Genomic DNA, 23,556 nt, shown 5'->3' with positions numbered 1-23,556 from the left:
TTGGCCGCAAGGTCCGGGATTGAGAAACGCTGCCATAGAAGAACTCTTTTCATGGAATCAGATCAGTCTCAGAAATAATGCATTTACAAAATAAAATTCATACGCGCACAGCACAATTCACATTTATAAAAACCAATTTGTAAAGACACAAAACACAACTCATAAATGCACAAATCCAATTTGTAATTTCAAAACTGCACAAATTTATAAATGTGTGACGGAAGTCAGTTCAAGAACTTGATATAAGTATTTGGGCAAACATTTAAAATGTATTGGGTTAAGATACATTTGTGTGAGCAATGGGAAATATATATGCTTTTTACTTGTGAATTCATGCATTGTATTTTGAATTTACGAATTACATTTACACATTTATGAACTGTGTTTTAGATTTACAATTTGGATTTGCACAATTACAAATTATGCTTTGGATTTACGAATAAGATTTGCACATTTACGAATTGCGTTTTGAATTAACAAATTAAATTTTCACATTTATGAACAGCGTTTTGGATTTACGATTGGATTTGCACATTTGTGAATAGTGTTTTGGATTTACGATTTAAATGTGCACATTTACAAATCTCATTTTGGATTTGTGACTCGGATTTGCACATTTACCGATGGTGTTTTTGATTTGCAAATTGGATTTGCACATTTATGAATTGCATTTTGGATTTACGATTTGGATTTGCATTTTTAGATTTACGAATTGGTTTTTATAAATGCTAATTGTGCTGTGCGCATATACATTTTATTTTTATAAATGTATTATTATTGAGACTGATCTGGCTCCATACTCTTTTTGGTTTCTGTTACATAGATAGGTTTTATATATATATATATATATATATATATATATATATATATATATATATATATATATAAAACATTTTTCAAAGTGTTAGAAACATTTAATCTAAAGAACCATTTTCCTCTTTAAGGCTCAATCCTAATTCTGTTATACCCCTACATCTTCCCCTTGGGTCTTGAGTGTGAAGGGGTAGGGATGAAAATATTACCCTAAGAAATGGGACACCACTATACACTGCAACACATCAACATATGACATCGAAAGCTCATACGTCACACAAGATGTTGTCTGCAGAAGTCATCATAATGTTTAACAGATAGCTTACACAGTTGTTTTGCCCTGATTTTGAACTTTATAAAACATTTTTAAAAAATTTTGAAAAAAATAATTCAGCTGGAAAACATGCAAGCCTTTGGGTTTACGACTGGTGGATCATGTTGAAAGAAGCACGAACAACATTAATGTTTAAACAGACGTGCTGTAAAAAAGCGAATTACCTGCCACTAGACTTTTCTGACATGGTATTTGGTCATTTTGTTTCAAAATTTTAATTATGTTTTGGAACTATTGTGCAATGGTTATTACAGTATAAGCTAAATAAGCATTAGTGAAATATAGCTATTTTTAAAATAACTTCCTTCACGAGAACACCTTTAAAACATTACCACCATTATGGGCTCTATTTTGACGGTCCATGCGCAGAGTGCAAAACGCAGGGCGCAAACGCTTTCAGGGCATGTCAGAACGCATTTTTTGCTAATTTAAGAACGGGAAAATCCGCTTTGCGCCGTGGCGCATGGTCTAAATGGGTTGAGCTTATTTTCGTAATGAGTTATAGGTGTGTTTTGAGAATAAACCAATCAGAGTCTCATCTCCCATTACCTTTAAGAGCCAGTTGCGTCGCGTCATGAGCGTATTTGCTATTAACATGACGTAAAGTAAGCTCACTTTCGCTTTTGCTCTCGTGGATAGGGAAACCTTACTGCACAGACATCAATTAGCCTATAAATAATTAATTGCGTTTGTTAAGCGCAAATATTTGTTTCAAAACTATTTCTAAATTCAGTTCTAATTTCCAGCAAACGAATAAATGAACAATAATAACAAAGTGTGGTAGTGTGGAGTTATTTCCAAATACACCTGCTATGCCCCATATGGTCTAAAACGACGGGTGGACAAATCTAAGCTTGTTTTTAATAAAACAAATATAAATATGGATATAATAAATAATACTGCTAATAATAATATCATTATACAAAAGCAAATTGAATGAACTGAAAAAGCCTCCCGAGATGAAGAAAGTAAGGCAGTGGTTTTTAAATTCATGTAGGCTAGAAATTAATATGTTTTGTAATATTTTAATCATTAGGCTGGCTTGAGAAACAAGCCAGACTACTGAAATCCTATTTAAACTTATTATTTTTTTTATATATTATTCTTCTTCTTCTTCTGAGACTAAAATTCAAAATCTATCTCCTCCTAGAGCTTTCGAGCTATGACCACCAAACTCACACCAGACCTCCAAACTATTCTGACTCGGTATGCCATATCTTTTCCGACTGATCCGACTTTCGATTTTCCGAAAAACGTCCCGGGACCGTCGGAAAAATCCCATAGACTTAACATTGGACTAAACTTTGTGAGCTCATAACTCTGCATCAGACTGTCACACAGACTTCTAACTGGGCTCATTTAACTCAGACTACCTAACTGCCAATAACTGATGAGCTTTTAACTTTCTGGCCACGCCCTAGCAACCACTTTTGGACCCTAGAAACTGTCCCATAGACTTCCATTCAAAAGACTCTCATTGACTTAACATGGGATCAAACTTTGTGAGCTCATAACTCTGCATCAGACTGTCATACAGACTAATGGCTGAGCTCATTTAACTCAGACTACCAAACTGCCAATAACTGATGAGCTTTTAACTTTCTAGCCACACCCTAACTACCAGATACTGCACCCTAGCAACAACTGTCCCATAGACTTTTACTGCAAATGACTGTCATTGACTTAACAATAGATCTAACTTTGTGAGCTCAAAACTATCTATCTATCCTTTTTCAAACTGCTTTTATCTATCTATCTATCTATCTATCTATCTATCTATCTATCTATCTATCTATCTATCTATCTATCTATCTATCTATCTATCTATCTATCTATCTATCTATCTATCTATCTATAAACTGCTTTAATCTTTCTATCTATCTATCTATCTATCTATCTATCTATCTATCTATCTATCTATCTATCTATCTATCTATCTATCTATCTATCTATCTATCTATCTATCTATCTATCTATCTATCTATCTATCTATAAACTGCTTTAATCTATCTATCTATCTATCTATCTATCTATCTATCTATCTATCTATCTATATCTATCTATCTATCCATCTATCTATCTATCTATCTATCTATCTATCTATCTATCAACTGTTTTTATCTATCTATCAACTGTTTTTATCTATCTATCTATCTATCAACTGTTTCTATCTATCTATCTATCTATCTATCTATCTATCTATCTATCTATCTATCTATCTATCTATCTATCTATCTATCTATCTATCTATATATCTATCTATCTATCTATCTATCTATCTATCTATCTATCTATCTATCTATCTATCTATCTATCTATCTATCTATCTATCTATCTATCTATCTAAAAACTGTTTTAATCTATCTATCTATCTATCTATCTATCTATCTATCTATCTATCTATCTATCTATCTATCTATCTATCTATCTATCTATCTATCTATCTATCTATCTATCTATCTATCTATCAACTGTTTCTATCTATCTATCTATCTATCTATCTATCTATCTATCTATCTATCTATCTATCTATCTATCTATCTATCTATCTATCTATCTATCTATCTATCTATCTATCTATAAACTGCTTTAATCTTTCTATCTATCTATCTATCTATCTATCTATCTATCTATCTATCTATCTATCTATCTATCTATCTATCTATCTATCATCTATCTATCTATCTATCTATCTATCTATCTATCTATCTATCTATCTATCTATCTATCTATCTATCTATCTATCTATCTATCTATCTATCAACTGTTTTTATCTATCTATCAACTGTTTTTATCTATCTATCTATCTATCTATCTATCAACTGTTTCTATCTATCTATCTATCTATCTATCTATCTATCTATCTATCTATCTATCTATCTATCTATCTATCTAAAAACTGTTTTAATCTATCTATCTATCTATCTATCTATCTATCTATCTATCTATCTATCTATCTATCTATCTATCTATCTATCTATCTATCTATCTATCAACTGTTTCTATCTATCTATCTATCTATCTATCTATCTATCTATCTATCTATCTATCTATCTATCTATCTATCTATCTATCTATCTATCTATCTATCTATCTATCTATCTATCTATAAACTGTTTTAATCTATCTATCTATCTATCTATCTATCTATCTATCTATCTATCTATCTATCTATCTATCTATCTATCTATCTATCTATCTATCTATCTATCTATTTATAAATTACTTTAATCTATCTATCTGTCTATCTATCTATCTATCTATCTATCTATCTATCTATCTATCTATCTATCTATCTATCTATCTATCTATCTATCTGTCTGTCTGTCTGTCTGTCTGTCTGTCTGTCTGTCTATCTGTCTATCTATCTATCTATCTATCTATCTATCTATCTATCATGCTAACAACATGCTAATTCATGCTAGAATCATGCTAGTTACATGCTAATTCATGCTAGAATCATGCTAGTCACATGCTAATTCATGCTAGAATCATGCTAACAACATGCTAATTCATGCTAGAATCATGCTAGTAACATGCTAATTCATGCTAGAATCATGCTAACAACATGCTAGAATCATGCTAGTTACATGCTAATTCATGCTAGAATCATGCTAGTCATATGTTAATTCATGCTAAAATTATGCTAACAACATGCTAATTCATGCTGGAATCATGCTAGTAACATGCTAATTTATGCTAGAATCATGCTAGTCACATGCTAATTCGTACTAGAATCATGCTAACAACATGGTAATTCATGCTAGAATCATTCTAGTAACATGCTAATTCATGTTAGAATCATGCTAACAACATGCTAATTCATGCTAGAATCATGCTAGTCACATGCTAATTCATGCTAGAATCATGCTAGTCAAATGCTAATTCATGCTAGAATCATGCTAACAACATGCTAATTCATGCTAGAATCATGCTAGTAACATGCTAATTCTTGTTAGAATCATGCTAACAACATGCTAATTCATGCTAGAATCAGGCTAGTAACATGCTAATTCATGCTAAGAACATGCTAATTCATGCTAGAATCATGCTAGTTACATGCTAATTCATGCTAGAATCATGCTAGTAACATGATATATCATGCTAGAATCATGCTAAGAACATGCTAATTCATGCTAGAATCATGCTAACAACATGCTAATTCATGCTAGAATCGTGTTAATTCATGCTAAAATCATGCTAGTAACATGCTAATTCATGTTAAAATCTTGCTAGGTACATGCTAATTCATGCTAGAATCATGCTAGTAACATGCTAATTCTTGTTAGAATCATGCTAACAACATGCTAATTCATGCTAGAATCATGCTGGCAACATGCCAATTCATGCTAGAAGCATGCTAACAACATGCTAATTCATGCTAGAATCATGCTAGTAACATGCTAATTCTTGCTAGAATCATGCTAGTAACATGCTATATCATGCTAGAATCATGCTAAGAACATGCTAATTCATGCTAGAATCATGCTAACAACATGCTAAATTATGCTAGAATTGTGTTAATTCATGCTAGAATCATGCTAGTCAAATGCTAATTCATGTTAAAATCATGCAAGGTACATGCTAATTCATGCTAGAATCATGCTAGTAACATGCTAATTCATGCTAGAATCATGCTAGTAACATGCTAATTCATACTAAAATCATGCTAACAACATGCTAATTCATGCTAAAATCATGCTAGTAACATGCTAATTCATGCTAGAATCATGCTAACAACATGCTATTTCACGTTAAAATCATGCTAATAACATGCTAATCTATCTATCTATCTATCTATCTATCTATCTATCTATCTATCTATCTATCTATCTATCTATCTTTTCATACTTTTTAAAACTGTTTAAATAAACTATTACCGTCAGGCTTTCACAAGCCAGCCTCAAAGTTTGTTCTCAAACTTTAAGAATCTAGTTTATATTAAAATACTATATATATATATATATATATATATATATATATATATATATATATATATATATATATATATATATATATATATATATCCTTATTATATATATATATATATATATATATATATATATATATATATATATATATCCTTAATATATTATATCTTTTTCATATGTAAAGATATGGCAGTCTTTGTTTTGGTCCCTTTGACCTGCCCGATGCCAGTTTAACTAATTATATTTCAGCCCTCGGGTTGCCTTGGTGTGATTCATTCAGTCATTAAGGCTCTCAAAGCATGCGTCTGAGACTAAAAAATACGACCTCCAGTGGACAGTAGCAGACTCCAAAATGAGATGGTTATTAATTAGCAAATAATATAAATATTACGAATGTAAACATCAGCAGTATTGAGTGTGAGCAGATAACATTGCAACCCCGTGTCCTAACAACATGCTACGTGACGATGATTTGCAGTGATTAGCAATTTGACCAGACGTTTGCACCAGACGCAACACGAAAATTAAATACAGCCATTTTGAAGAACAGAATATAGCACTCACTGCACTCTGATGAAATGTTAAGGTTTACAATCTAATTAATACGGTTTTCAATTTTCAGTACATATTCCAATTACAGGCTGAATCACTGAGTCTGACGTTCAATTTGACAGGATATTTTGCAAGATCTGAGGTGACGCTGTAAGATCTGCTGCTGCTTTCAGTAGTATGGCAATAAATGTCATGTAAAATGGCATTCAAACTCACATTCTTAGCATTTAACACTGAATACAGCACATGAGGTGTATCTGAGGTGATCCTTGTCAGTTTTCTGTTGTTCAGCTGCAAGAAATAAAAGCCGTTTTCTAAAATATCAATTTTAGGTTTTGGTTAGGACAAAAATGTCAGGGTTCTGCCACTCTGGTCTTGTAAACTCTTGTTTTGGTGGCAGAGCTCTGACACTACCCATGTCTGGTCCTGTTTCTGTCTCTGTGTGCGCGCGCGCCGTTGTGGGTGTACGCAAAGTGTGCGCGCTGCCACTTGATGTGACCGCGCGTGCTCTGCGTCCCTCAGACGCGCGCGCTCTTGTACTAGTGTTTGTGTTTGTCCTGTCAGCATCGCGCTGCTTTATTCTCGGCGCCTCCGTCTAGTTGGTTTCAGTTTTGGTTGGCGCTGAGATGAAGCATGCGCGTTGCTTATGTGTGAGTGCACAGTAAGGTGTTTATCTATGGTGTGCTCGTGTCTTGCGTCTCTTGTCAAAGCACGTGGCTCGGTGTTTACATTGTGGTCACGTGCTTTTGCCGTGTGCTTTAGTGTTGTACTTGTCTTGTCATGATCATGCGGTTAATGAGTTCTCTCATTGGCTACATGTTCTTGTCCTGTTTTATGTGAGGGCATGGCTTGTGTCGTCTCTCTGTGTCATGCGCTCTCCCGTCTATTGTCTAGTCCCACCCTCCTTGTTAACTCATTATTAGTTAGTCATGTTCACCTGTGTGTCAATTTACTTTTTGCTTTATAATCCCCTCATGTTTTCAGTCCTGTGCCAGTTCGTTGTCTACACTGCCCGTGTTCCTGCTCCAGTCTTGCCTTGTCTTGTCAGCCCAGCCAAGTTTGTGTGTTTTGTTAATGTTTTCCCCCTCGGGGTAGTTTTGTTTTGCCTTTTATTGTTATTTTATTATTAATAAATACCCATTATTTCTTTGCACTTGAGTCCTCGCTCCTTTTCCCCACCGCGACCGTGACAAAAAACTCCTTTTAATATGGAGAATATTCCTTCGTATGCTGTTGATTTTATATAGAACGCAATTTAAATCAGCTTTTGTTGGTGTTGTCAATCTGACAACCTGCTCTTGCATTTGTTTTAAACCATAGGTGCAATACCTAGTTCAACCACTGGGTGTCAAACTAACATGCTGTACCTTTAAGACTGTGCTTGTAATGCTTATAGTAATGAAGAAAGCAAATAAATCCTAATAAGCATGCTTGACTGTGAAGTATTTAAACATCTGAACCTGCATCTTGGCACAGTCTGGAAAATCTCCTGGTGAAATCTGATAGCGCTGTTGGATTCTGGAATAGATGGTGGGAAGGTCATAGATGAGATCTCGCCGCTTCTTTCCTCTGCAGAAAACAACAGGCATCTCGTCTTTTAGACAGCTGATGATATAAGCATGAGCCTGTGGGTGAAGAAAAGAAATGGGAGAAGTCATGTTAATGTTTTAGTAGGACAGGTGGAAACCAAAGAAGCAGATCAGCTTCAATAACAGGAACAACCATTATTTACAAAGTGGAGATTTAAGCAGATGCAGCAGTGGTTGGGCATATATCGTGTGGTATACAGCATGACTAATAATTACAAGGATATTATACCCAAAAATAGAAATTCTGTGATCTGTTACTCAACCTCTTATCATTCAAAACCTTTGAGGACACAAATAAACAATTTTTATGGCACCTGAACTTTTGTCCATCATTGTAGGTCAAAAGGTTTATATATACACAATTAATGAAATCCATTAATTCAGTGTTTTAAACCAAGCCTGATGGAGAAATGAAGTAACTTGAAGAACAGATTATTTATTTATTTAACTCTTTTGTAAGCAAAAATGACAAATTAGGCCTCTTCCCAACAATGAAAACCAGCAACAATCAAGAATGCATGATTATATGGTGGTTTTGCAATTAAAATTTGTATTATAGTGGAAGTCAATAGGGCAAAAACAGCTACTAACATAATGGAAGGGTAGTAAATTTGCCCAGAGTGTCGCCAAAAATCATTCAATTTGCTGAAACACAGAGAAAGTTGTGGCCAAATTAAGACAAAATCACCTCTGAGTGCATGAAAATACTCTGAGGTGATGCTATAATCTTTGTTAATTTAACAATCGTAATAATAAGGGATAATTACATTTTTAAATTAAAAAAAAGAAAGAAACACCTTAATTAGTGTTCTAGCTCTTATGCGTTTTTGAAAAGACACTAAGGTGAGTTAAAGATGACAGAATTTATATTTATTGTGAACTAACCCTTTAGGATGTCGCATTTGCCCTCGGTGAGCTCTGTGTGTGTGTGTGTGTTTGTTTAAGCAGTGGAAAATTAGGGGAACGATCATGTTGCCTTAGTTCATTTTATCCCCTGCCTGACCAAAAAACACACAAATTTGATGCGGTGGTGCAGTAGGTAGTGCTGACGCCTCACAGACACACGCCTGAATTGGATAAGCTAAAATTGTCCATAGTGTACGAGTGTAAATGAGAGTGTATTGGTGATTCCCAGTGATGGGGTTGCAGCTGGAAGGGCATCTGCTGCATAAAACATATGCTGGATAAGTTAGTGGTTCATTCCACTGTGGCGACCCCAGATTAATAAAGGGACCAAGCCGAAAAGAAAATGAATGAATGTGGAGGGGGCCTTACAATATTTTCCAGGGGAAAAAATAATGCAAGTAAACCCATTGTAACTTGGAACTGTTTAGTTGACTTAATTTTTATAATTATGCTAATTGTACTCACTTTTTAAAATAAAAGTAAACTAATTACTTTTTTCAATACACCTTTATTACTTTTGTCCCAACCTCCCCCACCCCCCCCCACCCCCACCATTGTAGATTTTATAGACTTAATGAACCACCAAATATGTAATATTGTGATAATTACAGTAATTATTTTAAAACAGATGTGCTAAAATAGTGACACTGTAAAAAGTATTAGTTGGTTTTAAAAAGGTGAGTACAAGTTAAGTACAATGGGTTTACTTACATTAATTTGGTAAAGTCAGCCTGTTGCTTTTAAGGCAATTGCTTTACTCGCTTTAGGTAACTAATCACTATTTACAATGTAGATAGTTTGTTAGTTAGTAAATTCCAGAGAAACTGAAATCATTTTTTTAGCGGTCTCATTTCTTTTATAGTTGTATATATGGTATATGCCAGTGGTTCTCAACCTTTTTTTTGCCTGAGACCCCCTTCCCCTGGAAAATATTGTAAGGCCCCCTCCACATTTATTCATTCATTTTCTTTTCGGCTTGGTCCCTTTATTAATCTGGGGTCGCCACAGCGGAATGAACCACTAACTTATCTAGCATATGTTTTACGTAGCGGATGCCCTTCCACCTGCAACCCATCACTGGGAATCACCCATACACTGCAACTCTGCAGAAATTACTTTTTACAGTGTATCTTTTATGCAATTACATGAAGGGTACCATGTTTTCAGACTGTAATGTATTCATACAGAATGTCTGTATTCATTTTAGTCTGCACAATATGAAAATCTTAACTTCACAACTGTTAATAAATCAATATTTTGTAAAATAACCCTGATTTTCAAATAGCAACAAATGAAAACATTTATTTTGAAAACATTTTTCCTATAACCTAGAAATGCTGAACATTACAAACGCATATTTCTGTTCAGATTTCCTCAAAACATTAGATAACCTCAAAGCAAACAGCACAAATTAAAAGTTACATTTTTAATTGTTTCACAGAACTAAACTAGTGTCAGAAAGCAGACGTGTCCTCACCCTTACAAGGCGTGCTCGTTTCACCAGATCATTGAGTTTTCTCAGGGCAGAGTTTCTTGGCAGGTTCTGAAGGTCTGCAAAAAGATCTCCCTCCTCTCGCTCAAACAGTTTGCGGTTGTCTGTGATTCGCATCGGAGCGGTCCAGAAGGAGCCGATGTAGACCCTCAGGACCTCCGGGGTGCAGAAGACCTTCCCGAGAGACCACATGAGGGCGCCGTAGACCCGCATCAGCTCCTGCGAGTCCACCATGTCGGCCTTGTTGAGCACCACTCGGAGCTTGTCCTCATTGCCTCGTAATGCCAGTATAGTGCGGGAAAACTCATCAGAAATCTCCAGCTTGTGTGCATCACACAGGAGGATGATCCGGTCTACGTGCTCCGCAAACCAGCGGATAACTGAAGGAAAGTCATAACCTGATGGAAAAAAGAGAAGTTAAATACTGTTAAAGTCAGAATTATTAGCCGCCCTGAATTATTAGCCTCCCCTGTTTAACAGAGAGATGCTTTTTTAGAGAACATTTCTAAACATGATAATTTTAATAACTCATTCCTAATAACTGATTTATTTTGTCTTTGCCATGATGAAAGTAAGTAATATTTTACTAAATATTTTTCAAGACACTTCCCAGGTAGCCAAGAGTTCTGGCCAAGATATGGCATAAATCTGGCACAGCAGGCATTCATCCGGCACTGGCATACAGCATGTGGGCCAAACGTGACCCTAGTTTGGTGGCACCTCATTCCCACATAGCTAAATATCTCTGGCCCACATAATTAGCGTTTGGTTGGCCCACATGCTGCAGTGAACACCCAGATAGCAAAGACTTCTGGCCCATATTTGGCATAAAGCTGGCACTGGCATATTGCATGTGGACCACACATGGCCCAGGTTTGGCAGAGGTGGCACCGTCTTTAAGGAAGCACACAGGACATGGGCCAGATGTCAAATGTAGTATTTGGCCCAAATATTAAAAATGTGGGCCCGTAAGTTTGGCCCATCTTGACCCACATTTAAAATCCTCTTAATTATTTTAAATAGTAGTAAAGAAACATTTTAATACACAAAATAATTTCCATCTTGATGTTTGCATCTTCTAATGCCTTCATTATCTAGGAAACAATCGAGATTTAATTGTTTGAATTATTAATCTGTTCTACCCTGTGTTGCTACTGGAATTTGTCTTCCAGACAATGGCCCAGTTCAGGCCCAGATTATTAACCTGGCTAAACTTGGCCCAGACATGGTCCATGTTTGGCCCTTGCCTGGAAGCCAGACTAGGTCCAATCATGTACCGTAATTCACTGCGGCATGTGGGCCAAGCAAATGTTGATTGTGTGGGCCAGAGCTGGGCCAGAGAAATTTTGCTGTGTTGGTTCTATACAGCTTAAACTGTCTGACATTTAAAGGCTTTACTATGCTATTTAGGTTAACTAGGTTAGGGTAATTAGGCAAGTTATTGTATAACAATGGTTTGTTCTGTAGACTATCGAAAATATATATAGCTTAAAAGGGGCTATTAATTTTGACCTTAAAATGTTTTTATTTTATTTTATTTTATTAAAACTGCTTTTATTCTAGCCGAAATAAAACAAATAAGACTTTCTCCAGAAGAAAAAATATTGTTAGACATACTGTGAACATTTCCTTGCTCTGTTAAACATCATTTGGGAAATATTTAAAAAATTAATAAATTCAAAGGGGGGCTAATAATTCTGTCTTCAACTGTATGTGTCGCAATAGGGACGAATTGCAACAAACAAAACTAACCATCATATGTACCATCCACTTACTGACTTACAGAAGAGACTTTCATGCAGGAAATCTGTTCATGTTCATGAGTAATGCTCCTTTTAAACCCATTCCCTCCCTTAAGTGTATTAAAACCTCGCTTTGGCGTTCACCCTATAGTGTGGACATACTGTAGTGTAAAGTGCACCAAAAGGCATAGCAGTCTTTTGAAAATGACATCAGTAAGAAAATATTTGGCTCCAGCTCAATACTTAACATATAAAGTATGACAGCAGGTCTAGTTTAGTTTTTAGTTTAGTTTTTTTTTGTTGTTGTTGTTGTTTGTTTGTTTGTTTAAAACTTTATTAATCCCCTTGGGGCAATTCATTCCGACATGGTTTTGCTTTACATACAACCAGAATGACACACTTAACGCAATAAACATCAACACTTAACAACAAGTACAAAAAATTAAAAAAGAAAGAAAGAAAGGTCTGGGTTACATATTATGTTTTGCATGCATTTTGAACATTCATTTGTTTTTGCGATTTTCACATTTCCATATGGGGTCACCGGGCTCCAAGGAAGTGCTAAGAGATACATGTAAATGTTTGTGTAAAAAAAAAAAAAAAGTAAAAAATATATTGCAAATAATTAATATATAATTTTTTTATAATTATATAATATTTTAAGACAAAAAAACATATCAGAACTGCAAAAATAAATACAGAAAAATTTGGATTAATAATCTAAAATGTCTTAAAATTTTAAAATATTAAAAGGTCATAAAACAGATGACAATGATAGCATTGATTCATTTAAAAAGCAAGGGAAAGCTGGTCTTTTGGTGTATTTTTCATTTTACGAGTTTGAAATCTGTACCAAATCCACATTGTAGAATGTGTAAATAATATAATATTTAACATTTTACATTTAAATCAGGCTTTAGAAACTGCTTCTAGATTTTAGTTTGACGGTCTTTGGCATGGGAATGATCATATTTGGGGGTCCCTGGCATCTAAAAGATTGAGAAAGAGAGTTTTGAATTTATTGTCTTATCTTTACTGTCATATCTCTGGCTATTTCATGGCAAAAACAAATCAAATTTACAACATTTTATAAATGTCACTTTTCTAAAAAAAAAAAAATAATAATAATACATTTTTTTTAAATCAATAAAAAGACATTCATCAGCATTAAATAATTCATTTGATAAAATCTAAAATGTTATAAAAGTTTAAGGTTTACCTTTGACCAATTCTAGCCTTTTTAGGAGTCACATTTAAAAATAGTTCCTTTAAAGTGTCTTTAGATAAAAATCGCTGTGTGATAACATTAAAAACAGGGCATTTCAAAAGCATATGTTTAACAGTTACATTTCTGTTGTAATATTGACATTTTAGGGAAACTTCTCCTATTAGTAAATGTCCATAAATGAGTCTCGTATATCTGATACGGCATGTCTTGAGTTCCTACTACCTACTTGAGTTCGAAATGTTTATTTTTTGAGCACTGATTAAGATTGAAACCCCTGGCTTCCAGCATTGTTTATGATGTACATGGTGTACCTCTGTCCATTTTGCGCTTGGCCACAGACAGGATCCCTGGTGTGTCGATGATGCTGATGCTCTCTAGGACCCGATTGGGCAGATGTAAACACTGGAATCTGAAAAACAACAGATGAGCATTGTTCATCACAGCTTTCCAACTGTTTTACGCGGATTCAGTATCTTTCAAACTGACAGGACATGGTGTGAAAAACATCTACAGATGCTTTCTCAAAGGGATGCAGTCAGCTGAGCCAAATAATGATGCATTAGCTGAGGCTTTCTTCTCCTGGCTCTGTCCACTGGAGTGATCTGTGCTGTTAGAGCGATTCTGACTGTTTCAACAGCATTTCCCAGTGTGATTATTATTATTTCTTCTTGTTGCATCATTGCTTATATATTTCGCTCACCGATTTAGGAAAGTTGTTCCAAATGGGCTGAGTTTGCGGAAAGGCTTATTGGGATCAACAGTTAAAGCATTGCCATGAATAATTCCCTCCATCTCTCCATGCATTATTGCTGTGAAACTGTCGGTTGTCGGTTCTGGGCCAACTCTGCTTCCAGGATACTCCTGTTCAAGAAGATACCTGCCGAACATATGAAATATTTATTGCACTCTAGAATATGTAAGGAATAATCAATAGATAAGTAAGCCTCAAGAAAGGGATAAAGTACATCCAGGAGGTTAATCAAAATAAGCATGACCAGCCTACAGCAGGCAGACTGGGAAAGTACTTTTGCCCGGGACAGTTATTGAACATCAGGTCACTTGAGTGAAGACAAGGGGGGTTGGGGGGCAATCGGTAAGTGAAGAGGGGGTTTGTGAGGTTGGGGTAAGCAGTTGGTATAGTGAAGAGCGGGTTAGGTGGCAGGGTGGAGTGTTTTGAATGATCGGTCGGATGATTGTAGGGGGTGTCAGACCAGATTCAAGGTGGCAAACAAGATTGACCATTAGTCCACTAGGACAGCGGTTCCCGGCCCACAAGGGGGCCTCAGCGAGCTCTGTGGGGGGTTGTGTCCTATTTTGCAACAATTTTTAGCAGTGGAAAATTATGATCATGTTGCCTTAATTAATTTTATCCCCTGGCTGACAAAAAAAATTTGTAACTCGTCCTCCACAAAAAAGAAAGCTAATACTAATGACCCAAGCATACCAGGTGAGGAAGCTCCAAACATTTCAGGTCGCAGCACTAGCAATACTGGAAACATGAAATGCAGGAAATACCAAGATAGTCACCTGAACTTTGGTTTTTTCCATTTTCTCTAAGCAAAGAGTCCCTGACCCAGCCACAGTGCATTATCTGCTCCAAAGGTCTTGTTGATAAATCCACATGGTCGTCCAAATTAATAAGACATCTGGAGATGACTCATCCCCAATACCGCAAGGTGTACCCAAAACAAATAGCCTACTGATGTTTTACTTTTATATTTTACATTAGGCCATTATTTGTGCATAAACATATCTATATATAGTAATAAACATACCGTTTGTGTGAATTTTTTTTTTTTTTTTGTCATACCTACTGCAAACTTATGTGAGCGAAAATATCATTAAATGTGGAGGGGGGCCTTACAATATTTTTCGGGGGGACAAGGGGGTCTCAGGCAAAAAAAGGTTGGGAACCAATGCACTAGGATATGGCCAGTCCGCCCCTGCAAGCTTATCAGCAGCCCTAAGCAGGGGGCTGTTAGATTAGACTGAAGAGCTTTATTCTGCAAAAACAACTGAACTGTAATAGTTTATTAATTATAATTAAACGGTGACATCTGGGTACTATGAATCATCTTGACCGATAGTGAATATATTATATACTCTTCTGTACATATGGACCTGCTCATTTGTCTCACTGCTGTTCTTGATTGTTTGGTGCCATGTTGCGACTGAATAATGATAATAATAATAATAGTAATAATTATAATAAAAGGAAGGATAGTGTGGGCTGCATTCAGTCAGTTTTTCTGCATTCTTTACATTTAATTAACGAGTTAGTAAGTTATTACAGCTCAGATCTATTTTTGTGTTCAATTGCTTAGTTTTGTGTCAAGTAGTAATTTAATAAATTGGATAATGTACATCCAGCTTGTTTTCGCAGAAGAATTCCCTTAAGTCTGATAAGCAGCCTGATAAGCTTGTCTGGCTTCACCCCTATATTCTATGAGAACAACCAGCCTGAAGTAGACTGCATTATCCCTGGCATAATCCCTTAAACAGACATAATGCACCACAAGGTAATACTCTTTAGTGTCTTGAAGGACGGTGTCTTTATAGTGTGTTAAATTAAATATAACATACTGTATTAAGTCGTCTCAAAATATAAGGTGCAGTATAGAAATGATTATAGGTATTGAGTTAAAACAAAAAACAGGTTTTGTCCCTTAATTAAAAACAACACACGGGAAAGACAACTATACAGCAATATTAAAAGTGTACTATTTTAATTTATGAATACAAATGTATGTGTGCAATATATATAAAAATGGCAAAACGTTTGTCTCATCACAAGCAGTTATCAGTTACATTAATAAAGAAATTATTCATTCTATATTTTCACCTGAAAATTTACATTTATCAAAAAGATGCCACTGGATTTGTTGAGCGTTTCACATTTCTATTGTAAATAAAAAATAAGTACATTTTAAATATGTAGCTACTTACATCTTACCCTTTCTCTTAGCACACCTTAAATATAATCTCATTTTTAAGAAAACTATTAATAAATAAGTAGAATAAAATAGAACAGAACTGAATAGAGAACAACACAATACAATAGAATGGGGATGAAGAGATTATAACATGGAAATAGATGTCAGAATTGTCCTAATCGAGTCTGAAGGATTCGTATTTCTGCTTTCCAATCTGTCTGATCATGGACCAATGTTTATCCTTTTCTTATCATCTTGTTTCTCATAATTTTTTTGTTAAATATAATTATTTGATCATTTGAATGAGTATTTAACTGTGAATTGATTTTAATGAATGAATAAGTTAACACATTGCTTAATATAAGAATGTTCAGTGCATTTGCCTGTCTCTTTATAACTATTTTCAGAAGCCACCAATCTAGGTCAGAGGTCACGGAGACCTTGAGTGAAACTGAGGGCTGAGGACTGGAATCAACTGTTTCTATAGTTATTTCTAGTAGTTAATACTATCTAAAATGTCTAAAGTGATTTTGTTATGTTTACGGTTAAATCTTTTAAAGTGATTCTACTTTTATTCAAGATAGACTTTGTATAGTAAGAATATAACTGCCTGAATGTAGATTATGCAGGTTTTTAACCAGTTTTGATAAAGACGGCTGAGAGTACACTCAGCCTTGGATAAGAAACAGATTGCACTTTAAAGGCTGATTTATACTTCTGCGTCAAACGCCGGCGTATGTTACGGCGCTGACGCATATCCCTTCGCCGTGGCTGTCGGCGTCACTGACGTGCACCTCTCAAAAATTGTAACTACAAGTCGCAACAACGCGTAGCGCAAGCTCTGTGATTGGTCAGCTTGGTAGCGCTGACGAGTCTGGGCGGGACCGAGAGCCGCGCGCATGGCGCGAGCGATTGTTTACAAGTGTGGAGTCCCGTGAAGGAGCTCCGGATGGAAAGTTTTGTTCTGTGTTTACCTCATGGTTAAAGTTGTTGCACGTCCGCCGGTTCCTGCCTCAAAATGAGCGAGTTTGAGTCACTTGTACATCCAGGAAGTGTTCAGAAAAGCCAAACAGAGGCGAAGAAACTTGACACAGAGGAACATTTACACCTCACTGCCAACTAGCGTTTCGGAAGTGTTAATGCAGACCAACAGAGACAGCGTGCAGAAGTATAAATGCACAGCTGTGCACGTTGCCTGCGCCGTGAGTTACGTTGGTCACGACGCAGAAGTATAAACCAGGCTTAAGTGTGTGTGTTCTTTTTGATTGCTGATCCGTTTCACAGGTCTGGAGTCAGCTCTAATCAGTCTAAGGGATGTCTGACGTTTATGCTTAAGATATTGTTCAGAATATACGCACAAACCCCACGTGGAAATTTTCCAAGTCTATCTGTGTTTTAACCAATCAGTTTAGAACACCTGTATGTGTGACGCAGTTGATGATGTTATGTGAGATTATAATTGTTATTGATTGGTGATTGTAAGCAGAGCGGCCTAGGAACTCATTGCGAGTGTTGAAGCTGGCTTCTGCAGATGAAACTGCAAACTATCTTCAGTAAACTTGATTTATTTATTTCAATCTCTGACTCCGGCTCTTCCTCATCTACCAGACTGGTCATTCTTTGGGTTAAACTGTATACCATCCCTACAAGTCAATATGCTTTTATGTTGCCAATTGATTATTCTTATTGTTGATCATTCACCTGATAAAAGTGGTCTTGCCTGTAGAGCACTGGCCCAACACCAGTATCATGGGTTTGTTGTCAAAGTCTGCATCTTCAAGGCTTGATGAGTGGAAATCGGAGAAACCATAGTACTTCTCCAGTGGGAGCAGTTTTTGCCGATAGAGGATTTTCAAAGCCTCGGTTACTGTATGAACCGCCTTCAGACATTTACCACCCCTGTTCCTCATTCCTTTGGCAGACATTGGGCTGAGGTGTTCTACAGAGATTTGCAAGATACACAATAATACAACAATGCATGATGACTTTTTAATTATATGGATGTACAGTATGTGTGTGTAGATGGGTGTATGGATAGATGGATGAGTCTGTGTATGGATGGATGGACAGATGGATGAATGTGTATCAGTGGATAGATGAATGTGTGTCTGGATCGATGGCAAGATAGATGGATGAATGAGTGTATGGATGTTTGAATTCGTATCTGGATAAATAGATAGATGGATGAATGTTTGAATAGATAGATGGGTGATTGTGTGTATGGATGAATGGACAGATGGATGTATGCAAGTATGGATGGATGGAACGATGGATGAATGTGTGTATGGATGGATGATTATGTGGATGATGGATGGATGGATGGATGGATGGATAGATGCGTGTATGGATGGATAAATGGATAGATGGATTAATGAGTGTATAAATGGATGGATGGATGGATGGATGGATGGATGGATGGATGGATGGATGGATGAAAATGTGGATGATAGATGGATGAATGTATATGGATTGATAGATGGATGAATGGATGGATGGATGGATGGATGGATGGATGGATGCATGAATAGATAGATGGATTAATGCGTGTATGGATGGATAGATGAATGAATGTGTGGATGGAACAGTAGATAAATGTTTGTATGGACAGATGGATGGATAGACATGATGGATGGATGTGTGTATGAATGGACAGATGAATGTGTGTATGGATAGATGAATGGATGGATAAATGTGTGTATGGTTAGTTGGATGGATAGATTGATGGATGGATGAATGGCTGGATGGATGGGTGGATGAATGTGTGTATGTATAAATGTGTGTATGGATGATGGATGGATAAATGTGCGTATGGATAGATAGATGAATGAATGTGTGAATGGAACGATAGGTGAATGTTTGGATAGATGGATGACTGAGTGGATGAAGGAATGGATGGAGAGATGGACCAATGGATAAAAAGTTGGATAGATGGAAGGATGGAAAAACTGATAGATGTGTATGGATGAATGGATAGATGGATGAATGAGTGTATTGATGGACATGATGGATGTATGTATGTATAAATGAACAGATGAATGGATGTGTGTATGGATGGACAGATGAATGTGTATGCATTGATAGTGAATGAATGTGTGGATTGAACGATAGATGAAGGTTTGAAAGTATGTATGTATGTATGTATGTATGTATGGATGGATGGATGGATGGATGGATGAATGAATGCTTGAATGGATGGACGGATGAATGCGTGTATGGATGGATAGATGGGTCAATGGATGAATGATTGTATAGTTGGACAGATGAATGTGTGTGTATGGATGGATGAATGGAAGGATGGATGAATGAATAATTGGTTGGATGGACAGATGAATGCGTGTATGTATGAAATTGTGTATGGATGGATAGATGGATGGATGTGTGTATGGATGGATAGAGAGATAAATGAATGTGTGGATTAAACGATAGATCAATGTTTGGAAGGATGGATGAATGCATGTAAGGATGGGTGGATGGGGGAATGTGTGGATGAATGGCCAGATGGATAGATGAATGTGTGTATGGATGGATAGATGGGTAAATGTGTGCATGTATGGATGGACGTGGACAGATGAATGGATACATGGGTGGATGGATGGATGTGTGGATTTATGCATGGGTATGGGCTGATGGATGGATTTGTGGATAAATGGATGGATGGATGAATGTGTGGATGGATAGATGGGTAAATGTCTGCATGTATGAATGCATGTATGGATGTAGACAGATGAATGGATGTTTGGGTGGATGGATGGATGGATGTGTGGATTTATGTATGTGTAGATGGGTGGATGAATTTGCAGATGGATGGATGGATGGATGTGTGGATAGATGGATGTATGTATGGGTGTGTGTAGATGATTGTGTTTATGGATGGATGTGTGGATATATGTATGGTTATGGATGGGTGGATGTTATAAAGTCTGAGAATATTATAATCAATGCATATTCTTTAACTATTCATTTTAAATTGACAATGACAAAGTCAAAAGCTCTACAAATCTTATACTGCACGCTCCAACAAATCAAATTTAACAGTCAAAATGTGTCTGAACTCACGTTGACGGTGCTGCTGAGCCAACAGATCTGCTCTTAATGGTTACTCCAGACACATCTATAGAACAGAAGGGAGGAGGCCACGCTTTCTCAGGACTCTCTCAGATTTGCCTGATGGGACAAAAAACATGGAGGTCCAAGTGGGTGGAGTGAGACCCGTGAAGCATACAGAGATGATAGTGTCATGACATCTGGTGTCTGGAGCTCTGCCTCAGAACTCAAATGTGCTGGATGGAGATGTGGAGCAGGATCCAATGAAAGAGTTTAAATGGACAAACTGCTGAGAGTGGACATGAGGGGATTCTTTCCCCTTCATAATTTAGACATGAACATAAGCAAACATTGTATTAGTAAAGTTAGATTTTTTTAATGCATAAATATAATATGAGAGCTTAGACGAAGCAGACTGTTTTAAGATTACAAACATAACCTTTTGTTTTAAAGCAAAATTACTACATTTTTTAGCAATAATGCTTAATACTCAACAGCCAATAAACAGACACACACATACACATGTTGGGATTTCATGTTTTATGAAGACTTTCAGCACAAATGATGATTTTTTATTTATTTAACTAAACAGTACATTCTACCCCTAACCTCTAAAAACAATCCTGAAAGAACACTTTCTGCATTTTAATATGACTTTTAAGCTGATTTGTTTTTAAATGTCCCAAATATAAAGTCTCCACCAAACCAAGAATTCCCCACAACACACATACAAATATATATAATATAATAATATAAAAAATATATTACCTGTTTAGGTCCAGTTGAGATTTCCTTTAGTGATGCAGGAACAGCTGTTCTTTACTCTACCACGTCATTTATTCTTTCTAAGTAAATCTGCACACATTGCATGTTTTGCATTCTTTTCAGATATTGTATTGTACGTTTTTGAGGGAAGCGCGATGTGCAGAAGTCCTTTTGCATGCAGATGCTGAGCTCTGTATGAAACTAGATCTCCTCTTCTCCAGACTGCAAATCTGTCAGCATCGTTCACCATTTTCCACGCCCATTGCACTGCGTCCCTCAATGTCTTTTGTTCCAAGACATTATAAGTCAGAGGACTTCGTAAATTAAATCGTTGTTTTGAGATTAACAACTGAAACACCATTCTGGGAATAAGATAAGTCAATTGTACAATCTTTCTGTTGGCTATTGGACAAAAGACACTTAAAAAACACTGTTAACACTGTAGCTCAGCACATTTATTAGTGCAAAAGTGTGCTGTTATGCACTCCAATAGAGAGTTTTCGCAGTAGCATTGGGATTACTAAAATATTTTTATAGGGGAGAGCGGGAACGAAAGTGATGGGATGAAAGTAACAAAGCGCTTTTCTCAAAGCCCTGGCAACATTTGCTTTCCAGCCTCTAACAGCAGATTCAGCATGCAACCCTTGATGAACTGAGTTTTTCAGTTTAAAATTAAACAATAATAATTAAAAAAAAATTCCTTAAACTTTTTATTTTTTATAAAATAATTATTTAGAATTATGATATGGGGATGGTTAGACTGAGGCCAGTGGACAAATTTGGCCAGGATGCCAGGGTTAAACCCCTACTCGTTTTCGAAGGACATCTTGGGATTTTTAACAACCACAGAGAGTCGGGACCTTGGTTAAACATCTCATCCAAAAGATGACGCTCACTGAGCAGTATAGAGTCCCCGTCACTATAGTGGGGCACAGTGGCGCAAAAAGGGGGTATGCAGTATATGCGGCGCATAGGGGCGCCACACATGGGGGGGCGCCATTGTGCCAAAACTATTTTTTAAATTATCCTTACTAAAAGTTTCAAATAAAAAAAAAAAATAAATAAATATGTTTTTTTTTAAATGTTTTTTTTTTGCATTTTGTATGAGTATAATATTGTATTTTAATAAATAAAAAATTATACCATGAGTTGCATACGTTGGCACACACATTTTAATTCAAAATCAACACAATAACATGCAGTCGCAGAGCCAAGTGTAAAGTGTTCATGTAAATGTAACTTTAGATTTTTTTTTACAATTTTTATCAAAATAAAACTGTCAAATCATACATACAGTACAGTTGAGGTCAAAAATTATAAGATTAATCTGAATTTTTTCTTTATTTATTATTAATTATTTTGCCTAAATAAGAGGGATCACACAAAATGTATGTTTATGTAAGTACAGACCTATTTCACATAAACCGATATTTCAGATAAAATATTTGGATTAAAAATTCACCTTTATAAATATGATTTATATAAATACTATATAAATACCTATATAAATACTTGATTATAATGATTCTTAACCCTGTTAAAGTTGACACATGAACAAATTGTCCGAATATTCACATCTTTTGGAACTGAAATGTTTTTAATCCTTCTATCAAAATCCATTTTATACAATATACATGTTTTTAATACATTTATTATGTGTCATATTGATACATCAGGCCTTTTGGTAACTTTTTTTGTTCAAAACTATTTTATTTTAGTTACAAAACTTGAACCCGCATACCTCTCAGTATATGTGTAGTTGCGCCCCTGGTGGGGCATTAGGACCCACACAGACCACAGGTTGAGTGCCCCCTGCTGGTCTCACTAACACCACTTCTGGCAGCTTTCCCATGTGGTCTCCCATCCAGGAACTGACTCTGCTTAGCTTCAGTGGGTCACCATGTGAGAGTTGCAGAGAGCTACCTGCTGGCTAAATCAGGTTTAAATGGCAAGAGTTCCTCTTGGGACTAAAGTATGTCTCACTGCTAGACAAACCTTTCCAGTGATCTTGATTAATATGTTTTATAAAATTAAATGCCAATAATAATTAAAAATATACATAATGTGTAGAAAATGTTAAGATTTTGTATTGGGATTGCTTTTGAAACATTGGATGGAACTGAATTTTTTTAAATGGAAATGCAGTTTGTTTGTTTTCTTAAAAAATATGTTTGCAGAGAACATTAACCAGGTCTTGGTCAGATATATTTTAAATAAAGAAGATTTA

General features: G+C 35.8%; 1 protein-coding gene across 7 annotated transcripts in view; it reads right to left on the bottom strand.

Moving 5' to 3' along the window:
• ehd2a (EH-domain containing 2a) overlaps positions 1 to 23,556 on the bottom strand; it is a 40,739-nt gene that overhangs the window by 6,590 nt on the left and 10,593 nt on the right. For 2 of the 7 annotated variants that reach the window (XR_015492018.1, XM_087254571.1), the window contains 6 exons: positions 20,577 to 20,684; positions 18,222 to 18,459; positions 14,288 to 14,464; positions 13,899 to 13,996; positions 10,603 to 11,015; positions 8,091 to 8,255 (listed from right to left, as the gene is read on the bottom strand). Coding sequence is in view for 4 of the 7 variants with exons in the window: in XM_087254571.1 (XP_087110697.1) it covers positions 8,091 to 8,255; positions 10,603 to 11,015; positions 13,899 to 13,996; positions 14,288 to 14,464; positions 18,222 to 18,445 (1,077 nt within the window). In the remaining 3 variants the exon portion in view is untranslated. Of the gene's footprint in view, positions 1 to 8,090; positions 8,256 to 10,602; positions 11,016 to 13,898; positions 13,997 to 14,287; positions 14,465 to 17,494; positions 17,725 to 18,221; positions 18,460 to 20,576; positions 20,685 to 21,332; positions 21,692 to 23,070; positions 23,260 to 23,556 lie in introns of those variants that run through there. The other 5 variants (XM_087254570.1, XR_015492019.2, XR_015492020.1 and 2 more) reach the window with 5 other exon arrangements.

Source organism: Danio rerio, chromosome 5 (genome assembly GCF_052040795.2).
Source record: "Danio rerio strain M-AB ecotype USA chromosome 5, GRCz13ab, whole genome shotgun sequence".
Classification (NCBI taxonomy): Eukaryota; Metazoa; Chordata; class Actinopteri; order Cypriniformes; family Danionidae; genus Danio; species Danio rerio.
The sequence above is the reverse complement of the archived record's forward strand: the minus strand, read 5'-3'. Positions and strand labels throughout refer to the sequence as shown.